The sequence below is a fragment of the Bombus bifarius genome, unplaced genomic scaffold (genome assembly GCF_011952205.1).
Source record: "Bombus bifarius isolate JDL3187 unplaced genomic scaffold, Bbif_JDL3187 scf7180000008163, whole genome shotgun sequence".
Classification (NCBI taxonomy): Eukaryota; Metazoa; Arthropoda; class Insecta; order Hymenoptera; family Apidae; genus Bombus; species Bombus bifarius.
The window spans coordinates 946141-959843 of NW_022884485.1; the positions used below are offsets into that span (position 1 = coordinate 946141).

At 37.5% G+C, this 13703-nt stretch overlaps 2 protein-coding genes across 5 annotated transcripts in view; one reads left to right on the forward strand and one right to left on the reverse strand.

Moving 5' to 3' along the window:
• LOC117208882 overlaps positions 1–13703 on the forward strand; it is a 111110-nt gene that overhangs the window by 40582 nt on the left and 56825 nt on the right. The window lies entirely within an intron of this gene.
• LOC117208868 (acid sphingomyelinase-like phosphodiesterase 3a) overlaps positions 1–13703 on the reverse strand; it is a 49817-nt gene that overhangs the window by 12842 nt on the left and 23272 nt on the right. For 3 of the 4 annotated variants that reach the window (XM_033450329.1, XM_033450328.1, XM_033450327.1), the window contains exons 2-6: positions 12990–13063; positions 11210–11278; positions 10081–10237; positions 5770–5975; positions 4542–4738 (exon numbers count right to left, since the gene is read on the reverse strand). In XM_033450329.1, coding sequence (XP_033306220.1) covers positions 4542–4738; positions 5770–5975; positions 10081–10237; positions 11210–11278; positions 12990–13047 — 687 coding nt within the window. In that variant the 5' untranslated portion in view covers positions 13048–13063. The remainder of the gene's footprint in view (positions 1–4541; positions 4739–5769; positions 5976–10080; positions 10238–11209; positions 11279–12989; positions 13064–13703) is intronic. The other variant, XM_033450330.1, reaches the window with a different exon arrangement.

Consider the following 13703-nt stretch of genomic DNA (forward strand, 5'->3'; position numbering starts at 1 on the left):
TGATTCGTTTACAAAGTTCGACGCCAACTTAAGCAGTTGCGGCCTGTTGGTCTGTGCCACTTTTTTATACCATTTTCCCGTAACTTGTAAGCGTAGATATTAAATATCGATCTACCTTCCGCCTGTAGTATATAGCATGTTTAAAGAAGCACAACATCATTGGAAGATAAAGTTCGACGAGTACAATAACTTGGTGGAAGTAATAGTATTTTACAAAATTACTAATAAATTGCAAGCGCAAGATGTAAAATCTCGAGCGTATTAGATAAATTTGGAACAGTTCTTTTTCTTTTTATTATGACTGTAATACTCGCCTCGGTCTTGTGCAAGAAGTATTTTAAAATATGAAAGAATATTAACTTAACGCATCAAAAGAAGCAATTGGGAACAAAGGATATTGCGAAACATGAATTGGAAAATATTACGTAAAAGCTGGTTACTGAAAAGCTTTAAAAATTGTTTCTCTGAAATATTGGACGCGAATCTTAAATTTGCAATATTCGATATCGACGGAATAAAACTACATGTAAAAGAATTTAACAATATTTAATAAACTTCAAAATAGACGATCGTTATATCGATAGAAAAAAGTTCGTAACTTTTATACCTTAATTTCCGCATCTCTGTTCCTTTAGTAAAGAAAGAGTCTGTTTGGTCTGTAAATACAAACAACTTTATTCATCGTGCTTATCCTCATCCGCTTGTTTATCGTGATTGAACTTATTGATTGGTATTATTTATACGTATGTATATAGAAGAGTCAACGCGTTGATCGCATTACGAAAGAAATACAATTCGTAATCCTAGAACAATATTTTCAAAACATAAACTTATCGACGTACGTACACGAGACCTAACGCGTAATAACGAAATAAAAATAAACATACTACCGTTTAATTATACTCGACAACGTACATATTTCAAAATGAACAATACTGTTAGATAGCTGTCTAAAAATACGTAACTAGCGCCGTAACTAAAGGCATTAATCGTAAAAGTTTGTGACAACTATATCTTGGATTTTTGCGTGAAATAAACAAACTAATATATACAATATTAATAGGAAAAAAACATTCAAACGTATTTTCCGATACGAACGTAAAAGGTCGATAAATCGATATCAACCGTTTCGTTACTTTTTAAATTTAATTACTTCATTACTACCACCGTTCTACTATTATACATCTGCCACTTAACTCTTCCAATTACCATGTAAGAAGTACATTTTTGCAACTATGTAAAAAAGGTTTTATTCGAAAAGAATTGTCACGTCTACTCGTATCGATAGGATAGCGCTAAATCGGTTTAAAACAGCTGAAACATTGTACACGGGAAATGCTATCGCTTGATACCAATTACATGTAATATTAATGTATCTCGTATCGTTAAATTTCACATATTATATCACCTACTATTTACCAAGTTATATGTTTGTACTTTTCGTTCTCTCGCTCTCTCTTTCTCTCTCTATGGCTGTGAATTATTATCATCGTAATTCCCTAAAAAGATAACCATTCTATAAAATTCATCTGTAAGCGCGGTTTATACCGTTGTCTTCGAAAATTTCATACCGTGCATGCAGACGGTATCCCGCGATGGAATGATCATCGAGCTGTCGAACAATATCGAATATTAATATTTCCTGCGAAACTTCATATCCCCACACGGAGAAGGCGGATTCAACGGTCGCTTTCAGGCTATAAAGCTTTGGGTCGGAAGTTCTGTTATTGACTGATAGCCTGTCATCCCGATAACTGCGTCCCGTGTAAATAATTTATCGCGACGGGAACCAAAATGGAGGAAACGAAGCGGCATCAGCATTGATACTGCGCGGCGCCGCACGATTTTCATCCTCGGGAATTGACGTTTCGTCAATAAACTTCCTTTACCGCCACTTGGACGAACCTTCCCTGATTCTCTTCTTCCATTTCTCTCTCTTTTTCTCTCTCGCTATCTGTTCATCCGTCTGCCTTCCTCTCGTCTGCTCGTCGATTTAAACTATGCAGGGTTTGTTTTACGAGCGTGCACAATCCATCGTACATATGTCTCGCTTGATCCTTTAATTATCGAACTTGTCGTGCCACGAAACAAGTATCGTTCTATTATACAAGATAAATATACGCAATGGCTCACGCAAGTATTCGAAGAAACTTGCTACATTGTATTACGCGAAACATTTTGAAATCTCATTAGCGCCGTAGCGAAATTGATTTTTACGAAAATGTAATCGCGACGATACGGAATCTGAATTCACGACAAATTTCCTCCGGCATTAAACGTGTCATTTCCCCGGTATGTTAAATGTGTCGACTCTTTTGCCAAATACTCCTTCGGATTAGTTAATTAATTGAATCGTTAAGGAAGTTTCTTCAACGATTCGTCGAAGGATTCTCATAGATAATAATTATACAGACCTTCTTTACATCTTACAAAGTTGGACTCACTTGTACTTGGTACTACACATCGAACTGAATCTCTCGCTGTAATACTGTAACGTTCGTCGCAAGCAGCTTGTTTCTGAACAAAGACTATTGTATTCCTGCCATAAAAGCACATTTCCCTTCGAGTGCCATTCTTCGAAAAGAAATTTCTTCGCACTCGAGCAAATCTTCTTAAGGGCAACTTCCTTCTGGATCAATGTTGATTATGAAATTTCCTTGCCTTCTTCCTTCGTACCATTTCATATCGTTCTTTGAGAGAAGCTATTACGTCTAGATGACAACGGTAAACTTTTAATTGCATTTTCTTCGAAGCAGTCATTTCGATGAGAGCTGTGGAAAACTGCACTTGAAAAATATTGACTGCTTAATGATGAATCGTATAATGAATTACAATTGCTATTGCTCCGACGTTTACTCTCAGAACGATCAAATAGCAGGCCCTGCAGGAGAAAAGCGGGTCGTTAAAACGGGAAAACCGAACAAACAAAGGAGCTGGCCGAGCAATTCTCCGGACGATGTTATTCTCACTTTCTTGTTCATGCTCCTTCTTTGTTTGATCAGGGATCTCGCTCGTAACGGTGCCGTGAATGCATTACGTCGAATTGATAGAGAGCATGAACATTCGTATAAATGTTCTGCGTGGAAAGGGTAACGCGGTTGTTCGACGTACTATGTACAAATTATTCGAAATATGCGCATTATACGAAACTTTTTGAAATTTCGTTATCATTATAACGGGACACGGTGATTATGAATCACGGTGATTATAGCAGTAAAATGTAAAACGGATCTGGAAACGTATATCAAAGTTACAAGAGACTTGTTGCGAATATACATTTCGTGAAAAATTAATATACAACGTGAATAATAATCGAAAACGTATAATTAGCGTAACCGATGGTCTCGTTAGATACTATGGCTTATTAATACAAAGAATAGTCGACTGTTTCAAATTTTACGAATATAATCACTATGATTCGTAATCATCGTGTCCCATTGTATGATAAATGTAATGGCAAAAAAAATTGTATCACGAGGTATCGTCACTTTCTGCAGACGCTTTTATACGGTGATATTTCTTGGAACAAATTTTTTACAATTTAAATATAAATGCTGAAGAAATGATAAAGAAGTTCGTGAAATGTAAGTACGTAAAGTGGCAGATACGTTTCAAAGAAGTACAAATATATATAGAGAGTATGTCAAGAAAGTCATAAAGAAATATCATCTCTTCGCAACCGCAATAAAGATGATAATCTTCACATATTCGTGCTTCAAAGAACTCACGGTAGTGAGACTTCATGAAAGTCTCTCAAGTATCCAATATGTTTTTCCTTTTTCGAAAGAATAAAGATACGACAGAGAAAAATAGGGTTTTAATTTTCTAAAAGAATTAGTCGATCGAATCTGTGTTTGTCGACAAAATTTATACAACTTGTTGAAAAGCGAGAGGAACAGCCTGGAGGAAATGTCGACGAAGGATGGGATTTGATACGCAATCTCTCGTCCGGCTATATAACCTTGCCATAGCGGGGATAAACAAAAGTTTGCGAAGCTGCTGACTTTAATAACGTTACGTATCTTAAAACTCAGTGGAATATTGTTCCGACGCAAAAATAATAAGAACTTCAGGATACTGGAAACGATATCGCGATAACGACATGTTATGAGTTCAGTTTAATAATATCATCGGTGAATCGTACGAAAACCTCGAATAAGAGTCGATAGTGCATTGCGATCAAAGTCGAAGTAGCAGCAAAGTATGGTTGCAAATATCTCGTCGAAAAGCGACGTGGTGTTAGATATCTGAAACTTATGCGTAGAGTGCAGATTCGCTTGCGTTTATGGGAAATTTGGAGATGTAAAAACAGACAAAATGTAGAAATTTTTACGATACGCGATAGATAAAACAATTTCCTATCTAAATTTCATTGTTTTTAATTATATTCATAAAAATATGAGAATTCGCACAGATATCCGCGCTCTACCTGTGGAACAGCGTAACTTAAAAACCGCTTTCTTCGAAACGTGCTGCTAAATGCGCGCAAGACCTTCGCCTACTGCCGGTTTCCATTCAATTATAGAAGAAATGTGTCTTACCGTTTCCTTCTTCCTCCGCGCGGTCTCGAGAGTCATCTGGAACCAGGACCATTGATCGAAAGGATCCTGCGTGTTGTCGATCGTACTACTTCCGGAGCGATGTAGCATACGATTGTCAGCCGTGTTCAACCACAAATTCGTATTGAGGAAAATGATTCGATACTTTTCCGAGCGCTGCTCTATCGTGTAATATCCGGCTGTAACAAGTGTACGAAATAGTCGGATGCGTTTAAGCTGCCAGTTTATGCGGAGTACGCTCGCTTTTTTTTTTCTTTTTCGCGATCTTCTTTCGCAATTCGCTCGGACGGCGGATGTTATTGGACTTTTATTGAAACGGCACGACGGCAACAGGAAGCGGTAGGTAGAAGGGAGAATTGTTCGGGGAAGAAATTTTTGTTTGCTCGAGCGCTGCGCTTGAATTTTATTCGTTCGTGTGTTCGTAAAGATTGAAGTGGGTATACGTTCGTGGAAATGGCGGCTGATTGAAGCCAACGCGGGATGCTCGTATTGTATTGGGTGAGAAGTATCGAAGTGGTATTGATTTTTTCGCATAAATAATGGATCTGAAAAGGGTTGTACGGGCTATTAAAGCGACTACTCTGTAAAGGAGGTTGTTGGTGGGATAAAAATCTGTTATATCGTTAGGTGGAAGTTGTTGTTAATCGTATGTCGTTTGAATTAGGTTTTGTTCAATTCCGAATGGTAAAGAAGGAAAGGAGGAGCAAAAGGCTTATGAGTATAGCGTGTGTTGACATTCTTTGAATAGAGAAGCTGAAAAAATAAATAAACGAAAGTGAATAAAAATTGAATAAATTTGAAAGATGCTGTGCGAAGCATAAATTAAGACAAAGCGTCGTATATGAAATAGTCCTGTCCATAAAACAGAAATAAGAGAGAAACGAAGCTTTGTAACTGTATAATCGATTTAAAGTACACTCGTATCAATATTTTTTCTCTTTTGCCACGACTTGGATTCGGAATAGAAAACAGCAAATAATGGAAAAAGAAAACAGTCGTCTTTTATCGATATTACTAAAACAATTTCTCTATATGAAACATAGGTATTCTCGAGAGATTCGGACTCAAGAGTACGTCCGCTTGCTTTAATCCGATTTCCGAGCCGTTCGCCATTGCAAAACGCTTTCACATAGAGAAATATCTTCCAGTATAACGATAGAAGCCAAAGAGAAGAGTCAAGGCAGGGAAAAAGGAAAACACTTGTTCGTACCAGTTTTAAAGGTATCCAGAGCTTCCTGCGGCAACCAATGCTGCCAGATCTCGGCGAGTTGTGAGAAGTTCACCCCGATGTCGTCGTGTCCGAGCGCCGGAAACACAAACTGTTCCTTAAACGTGCGAGACAACAGATCGGTCAAATTCCGCAAACACTGCAGACGAAGCTCGGCGCTCATGCCAGTAGTGCGCGTCAGCGCGTCACTGCAACAAGTAGTTACAGGCTCGTTAGTGTAAGTACGTTAGAGTACGTAACATATGGCTGACCAGCGTCTGTCAGAATTATTACGATTTCCCTGGCAAATACGAAGAAACGTTGCTTCGCGTAATGCGAATAAATTCAAGCGGGATGCTGTAGTTCAGCATCTCAACGGTTTCAGCTTCAAGTCGATACAAGAAGAACGAGACTGACTGAGAATGACTGTTTTTTATTATAGTATGTAAGTCATAGACTACTAAAAGGCATATTGGCCATTTTGCATACAGATTTTTACAATCAGGAAAGTATACCTGTTCTCAATCGATTCGTATCTGTCTTTTGATCTAAATTGTTAACCTTTTACTGGGGAATATTTTCTTGCGTATGTAGGAATAACTATATTCACATGACGAAATATTTCGTCATACCCGGTTAGGGGATTAAGGGGAACTTTTATCGTTATTGCTACTAATGAATAAATTAATTCTATCATAAAATTAGCACATGACAGATGTTTTCAAAAGAGACGGTATCGGTATTACGTATGTACAGCATAGTTCGAAACAGAAAATAGAATGTTCGTCGAAGCGTTAAAAATTAGACGCGATAAACCCAGGAAAGTATGTAGCTTAAGAAACGATGGACGTTAAGTATACACACGTATGGCTTCCACTTAGTACTTGGCACACGCTTGGTAACACGTTTTAGCTCTGATTTATCGAAAGGCCTTAAAAGAATTATTACAGACAGATCCCCATAGAAAATGAAGTCTTTCTCTTTAATAACGTGTCTCGCAAAGATTTCACTTAATTCTGACTTTGCATTGAAATATCGTATCATAAGAACTCGTTAAATAAGAAATTACAGTTATCATTTTACATTTCTCCCTTCCTTTCCTTTCCCTTCCTTTCTTCCCGGTGGTGGAGAGAAAAATATCTTGATGTCAAAGCGTCAAGGTTTCCAAATGAATGAAAATTTTCAACCTGTTCGTATCTAGACGTGCAAAGAAACTTTTATAAAACCGTATGCATTTTTAAATGGCGAATTTAATTAAGAACTTGGAAAATCGAATGATACAAGTCGAGAAGTATGAACAGAGGATTCGTATCTAGACAAGTACGTAGTTAAAAATGGTTTGTATATACTACGTACACGTGTTGTTGGAACTTAATGAGAAAGCTGCGGAACTTCGTACCACCCTTTACCAGAACGCCATTACAAAAATTGCTGCAATTAGATTCTCTTAGAGACTGGATTTTTTCCCTGGGAGCGAAGATTTTCTTCATTAATTTTTATTTGATTCCAGAATATTACATTGTCTGGACCCGCTGCTGCTGTTAGGAGTTGTATCTTCCGGCTGTGCATGTGCGCGATCTTTATAATTTCAGAGTAATATAATTCCTATATGTAGGAACCAATTTAAATCGAAGGAATGCCGCTATAAGAGCTACATTTTACACGGAAAACCTTGATTTCAACATTTGCGTTATTTATCAGCATTCTTTGAGAAAATTTAATTAATCGTCAAAATCTTTTCAATCTCTTGCGTAATCCTGTATATTTCATTTTTGTTTCGCGGGCGAACGTACGACAGATGCAAACTGTAATCCAATATATCGAGCAATTTTAGATTCGTAATAATGTGGTCGGAGGTAGTTTAAGATGAAGCATTAAAGTACATTGAAAGACTGAAAACAGAACGCTATAAACGGAGGAACGGGAATAGAGAAATTGTAGATTTCGCGTGTGACTCTGACTCTTGCTGAGTAATCTGGGTTGTTCGTGAGAGTGTGTGATATCAACTTTGTATTGTGAATTGATGGTGAAATACGATATCAGTCACGTAAAGTCGGAACAACCAAAACCTCGAAATCGAGTTGCAGCGCAAACTTACATGAGTTAGCATTTGGATTTCTTGTTCGATAACTCGTTGTATCGTTACATAAATATTTTTGACGCGTTAAATATTCTTTTTCGTCGATAATGTAGAAGTTTCTTTGATAAAAGAGCTGAGATAATAATTGCTACGTCGACGTAATTAGCATAATTTTGTTTTTCGATAAAATGTTATGTCTGAAAAGGTGACTGCTAAAAGAAAAACATTTTTTCTCGTACTACTAATTATTTCAAATTAATATACGTAGAATTTTTAATTTATAAATGCATAGAAAAAAAATCCGCCCCCCCCCCCCCCGAGAAAAACGGAAACAAAACTTAAGAGAGATAAAGCAATGTTCTTCAGCATCGACAATTCAGAAATTGGGAAATCGTAGAATCAACATCGGAGAAGTTGTTTTCATTCTAAATCGTTTTTAGAAGAGTTTACAACCGGTTTATAAACTCTTTTTCCGTAAAAAAGAAAGTTAAATGAATGTGAGAGTGAGTAACTATCCTAACGAATAAAATGTGTTTTCTCCGTATTTACTTCTCTATCTTCCCTATTGTGAGAGAAACAAACTTTCTTAGTTACCTGATAATTGGTTAGAAGTATAACGCATACATGTATACACATGGAACTGCTGAACTTTCGTGCATGTTATGCATGCTGGATAATGTGGTTGCACAGTACTATGCGTATAAGTTTGTTTTACAATAGGATTACAGCTCAAACACTATATGTGCATATATATCTGTACCTGCGTAGAAATACTTAAGAATTAATGGAATTGTTACGTTTTTACAAACTGTGTAACATCTGCTCAAAGCAAATAAAATAATATTCCAGGAATTGTATTATTTCAAATCGTATTATAGATACACACGATTTAAAATTTCAATGGAAGAAAATTAAAGCGTAACCGTCAAGAGAGAAACCGTGAGAAAGTGTAATTAAACACAACTCCCGCTTCTATAATTTCTTTCCGATAATAAGCTAAAGAAATTACAAGTGCAATTGGCTGGGATAATAAACTTATATCGATACTAATGAATGTTCATTAGATTTCGCAAATCAGAAGGGAATTATCAATTTGTTCGATAATTTATTCATAAGTGCATTAACATTCGCGATTCGGTTGTATGTAAATAAATCGATCAAACTCTATTAAACTAGCGATTGTACGGTTTAATTTATACGGAGCACGCAGCCACTGTGTTGCGTCCAACAAACACAAATCTTTATAGTCCACTACATTCTTGTTCCTCCAGTTTGCGAATTATCAATTATCAGATTAGTTTACGAAACTGCGTGTTAAAGGCTAATCAGTTTTCGTTGATTCATCGGCCAATTTACTAATAGCCATCAGAACATTCGTGCGATACCGATTCGTCATCCAATCGAATGCTCGTTAATTTCATCCTCGATTTCTATTTCCGTCCGTTGTTGACACGTTGAATATTCGTCGTTTATTATTTTCGTAGTTACCCAGTAATTAGAATTTCACGTCACATTATCTGGGCATTCGTTTTTATTAATTTCTTACTCCATGAAAATCGAATTGTCGCGTTAAGCTTGTTGCTCCGATGATAGCGATACGCCGATCAATCGGTTGAGCATTCCGCCAATCCTACATCATATCGCTAATAATAAGAATACTAAAGTGAGCAGCGTTAGCGTAGTATTTTTTATTGTCAACCCAACTCTATATAACTTTTGACTTGAACCGCGAACGAAGTTGTAGAATGAAAGTTCTGACAGTGTCGAGATTCGCGCTGCATAAGCTAATTTTTCAACAAGTCAGACACCGAATTTAATCTGTCCATCGAGAAACGCGATATTTCGAACCACAAACTGAGCAATTTTAAGTCGGTTATCAGCACTTCGGAAGCTTTTCATTTCAAAAAAATACTATATAATTTCGTTACTCCTTTGCTCGTTCGTTTAGTTGTTTGTACGAGCAACGTCGAAAGTTCTTCGACGATAAGAGATATGCGTGTAATAGCTGTAAAAGATATTAGCACATACCCTTGCAATATCGACATATATTCTATACCATATATCGATATATCCTTATTAAACCTTTGTAGTCATACGATAAGTATCTGTTATTGAGCGATACAAAATTGAATGTACTTGTACCTATTTAATTAGTATGTAAATGCAATAGATGTAAATACGATGGCATGTCAATACTATTCATAGTCATTCGTAGTACAAATTTGTAAACTTACCCCGTCCAAAGAACGAACTTGATTCCTTCGCCGCGATTGGATGTCATTGCCATCGCTGCTGATTCTACCAGGGCCCAGGGCGAATCGCAGCCGTAGTCACCGAATTCTCCGGGGGTTTTCCGACCGCTGTTCACACCGTTCTTCGTGTTCCAGCACGCTGAAAGCAGGGACCTGGCTAAGCTGAAGAGGAAACAAGAAGACAAAAAAAAAAAAAAAAAAAAGACAAAGAAAAACAGAAATGAGGAAACGAACACGTGGGAACATAGTGCTCGTATTAAGGGAGCAGCGCAGCGGACGCTCGTGTATTGCCACGCTAACGTCCAAATGACACGGAGTCGGCCCCAGCTCGTGCTTGGTATGGGACGCAATTTCAGGTAGCGTTATTTCATGCAAACCTCGTGCCAACCAAACACGCCAGGTACTTTAAAACGATCGGTAAATAGCGACGGGAACAGGAGGAAAATATAGGCACGGGTAGCAAGGGGTGAAAGCTGAATATATTCTGTTCCTGAAATGTTTGACTAAACTTTAGGGGCGTACTGTGCAAAGGTTACATCGCCGAAGGGAAAAATTTTATCGAATATTTTGCGACAGAGCTTGGGGAAAAAAGATTTCGTTTCTTCGGATTTGATTAACAGTCGGTGCCGTGATATTTAGTCTTTTCAATGCCAATTATAATGGAACGACTGCTCTTTTACGAAATTTTATGCGAAAGATATAAATAATATCGAATCGATTGCCAAAGCGAATGAGATTGAAAACGAAGGGCAAGATTTCGAAGCCAAAACATAGGTTAATATGAAACATAAAGTTTCTTTATTATATTTTCGTGTTATATACATCTACTTGTTTCATATACACGTATTACAGTAGCGTAATCGAAAAAAAAACGTATTATAATTTCGTGTATGAACTGTTATCTCTGTTTACTATTTTATCGATCCAGGCGATCATGATGTTTGTCAAGTTTTGTCGGTAGGTGTATGTATATTTGTATATTATGTCGATTGTGTGTATCTTTGCATCTTTGAATTTCGCACAGATGCATAAAAAATCGCTGTCTCGCGACAACGATAAGGAGAAGGCAAAGACATATAACATACGTACAAAATAAAACGAAGTTACTTACCGTTTGCCGCGTTTGCTTGGGTGGAGTACCTCGGATCATAGTGGATGTCAGTGATGTGCCAGAAATACCCTAGAAGCAGAGAGAACGAGGTCGTCGCGCCTTCTGCGTTTCAGCTTCTATTTGCATCTCGTTCCGTTGCATTTTCATTCATCGTTTCTCCCCTACCGTTTCCGCGAATCAACGTAACGTCACGACGAGACAAGGATGCAAAACTGCGAGGTTGATGCCTTCGAAAACGCGAAGCACGGTTTCGAACGAATTCGATCGTCATCGGTAAACGGATTCGTATTTTCCAGCGCGACGAATCAAATCGAGACGAATCGAATCGCCGAACATAAGACGGATTGTTTTAAATTAGTCGCGCAATCCGTTTTCTCACGAAGTGCGGCTAGTTTGCAAAGTAATTAGACTCGACGATCGATTCAACGGGTAGATTGAATTTATCAAACCAACACACGCAATCTCGATGGCTGTTGTTGTTGAATCTCGAGCGTTTTAAATTAGGATGAATTAATATTTTGACCAGAATCGTTTAATTAGGATCGATCAAGAATTTTAAAGCACCGAAACGTAACAATATCGTGCAAAACTTTCCTGTCGGATAGGTCTTTCGCTGTGCGTTTCAAAAACGATATCTACACAATTTTTAAGTAATATTGCACATAAGAGTAAACAGGACAGGATGGCGTAACAAATAAATTGCATACAGGATTGTTAAACTACCGTGCTGAAAAATTTCTAGTCAGTTCAGTTTGCGAAAGAAATCCGTACCTTCATTCTATCTATATTCCGATCTAAATCTATCTTCTGTATTCCATCTTCTGTTTTAAATCTATATATTCCGTACTATTCCAGTTCTAACGTGATTATTAACAAGACTTCGGAGCTATATTTTTACGATCGATAATAAAATATTTATTTTTGCATTTCAGTTTCAATAATATCTTTATCTATTCACTATGCGCTGTACTACTATGTTTGTAGCCGCACAATTGCATAAAAATATGTACATAAACAGAGTGCAGAAATTTAACACCATTTAATTCTGTCCTGAAAGATGTTTTTCAACCGTTTAAAAGAAAAATGAGTATAAACCGTTCTGCGTAGGCCATTAAAACGCTTCTAATACGAAGTAATAACGCGGCGTTATATCCAGGTGTTAAAGTTGCTGTTAATTATTTCAAATCATATTTATAGGTTTAATAGCAAGTACAAAATGACTATACATTGTAAAGAAATAAATTCCATTTCAAATGTAATTTTTCATTTGAATGATCCAACGAAAATTTTTGTTTCACGAGTAAAATACTGCCAATGAGAAACTTTGGAAATTGAAATACTTTGCAAGTAATCATACTTATATCGGCATTCAAAGTAACCTTAGTTGAAACAGAATACCTTAGGGAAGATAAAGGAAAGGAAATTTCACGTGAATTGGGTCAAGGAATTTTCGTGAACTCGATAACTTTGTTATAACATTTTCGTTAGTGGTCGTACGTTACGTCAGCTTGTTAACTTCGTCCATAATTAACCGTAACAAGGGGGAGGACGTTAATGTACGACTGTCGAATAAATTCTGTCTCGATCGCGCTCAAAGAACGCCGACCCATATTCGACGTGGAAAGTTTCACTCGTTTTAATAATTCAGCCAGTCGGCAACATGGTTGTATGCAACGAGAAATAACGCGTACAATTCAAACGCGCGTTACGTAGAATTGAGGTTGGATCTCCGCGGTACGGTAGCAAACACAGTCGTCTATATACGTATGCATACATTTACCTATTTTTCCTTGCACCGCGCATAGCCACGAGAGCAGCATCAGATAGTCACGAATCATCTTTCCAGCTTTTGATCTGTAATCAAGTAAATCAGTCGCTTAAAAAGTTGGTCAAAGTCGATTCAGCGCCAAATCTACCATTAGCCCATACCAGAGCCCTGGGGAACGATTCGCGACATCGGTAATCTCATTGTCATCGAAATTTACTAGTTCAAAATTAACATAATTTTATGGGTAAGTTGGAATAAAACCCTGGCGGCCTTATGAAATTTCATGAATCCGGCAACTCGGATCCGTTCGGTGCTAGGAACAACGGCTGGCCTCGATTTTAATCTGAAATTTAATTTCGACGGTCGTTGACAACGATGTGTCTTGTAAAAGAGCCGTGGAGTAAACGTGCATCATAAAACACTTTACAAGCCTCTTTCGACTGCAGCGAGAGATCTCGGAAAAACGTCGACAAACCAATAACCGCTGCTCGTGGATCGTTTGACGACATAACAAAGAGCTGACGCAATACTTGAAGCGCATAAATACGCAACGTTTGGGACGACGGCACGCGTCGATGGAAGCGAACGTTGCGAACGAGCTTTAGACTCGTTAGCGCTAGATTTGCTTGGTAGAGAAAATGCTTCTTCCTTTTCTAAAGTAACACAAGATTATTTCCCGAAACACTACGAACGTTCGTGAATTTTTCTGCAATTTGATATGAAATT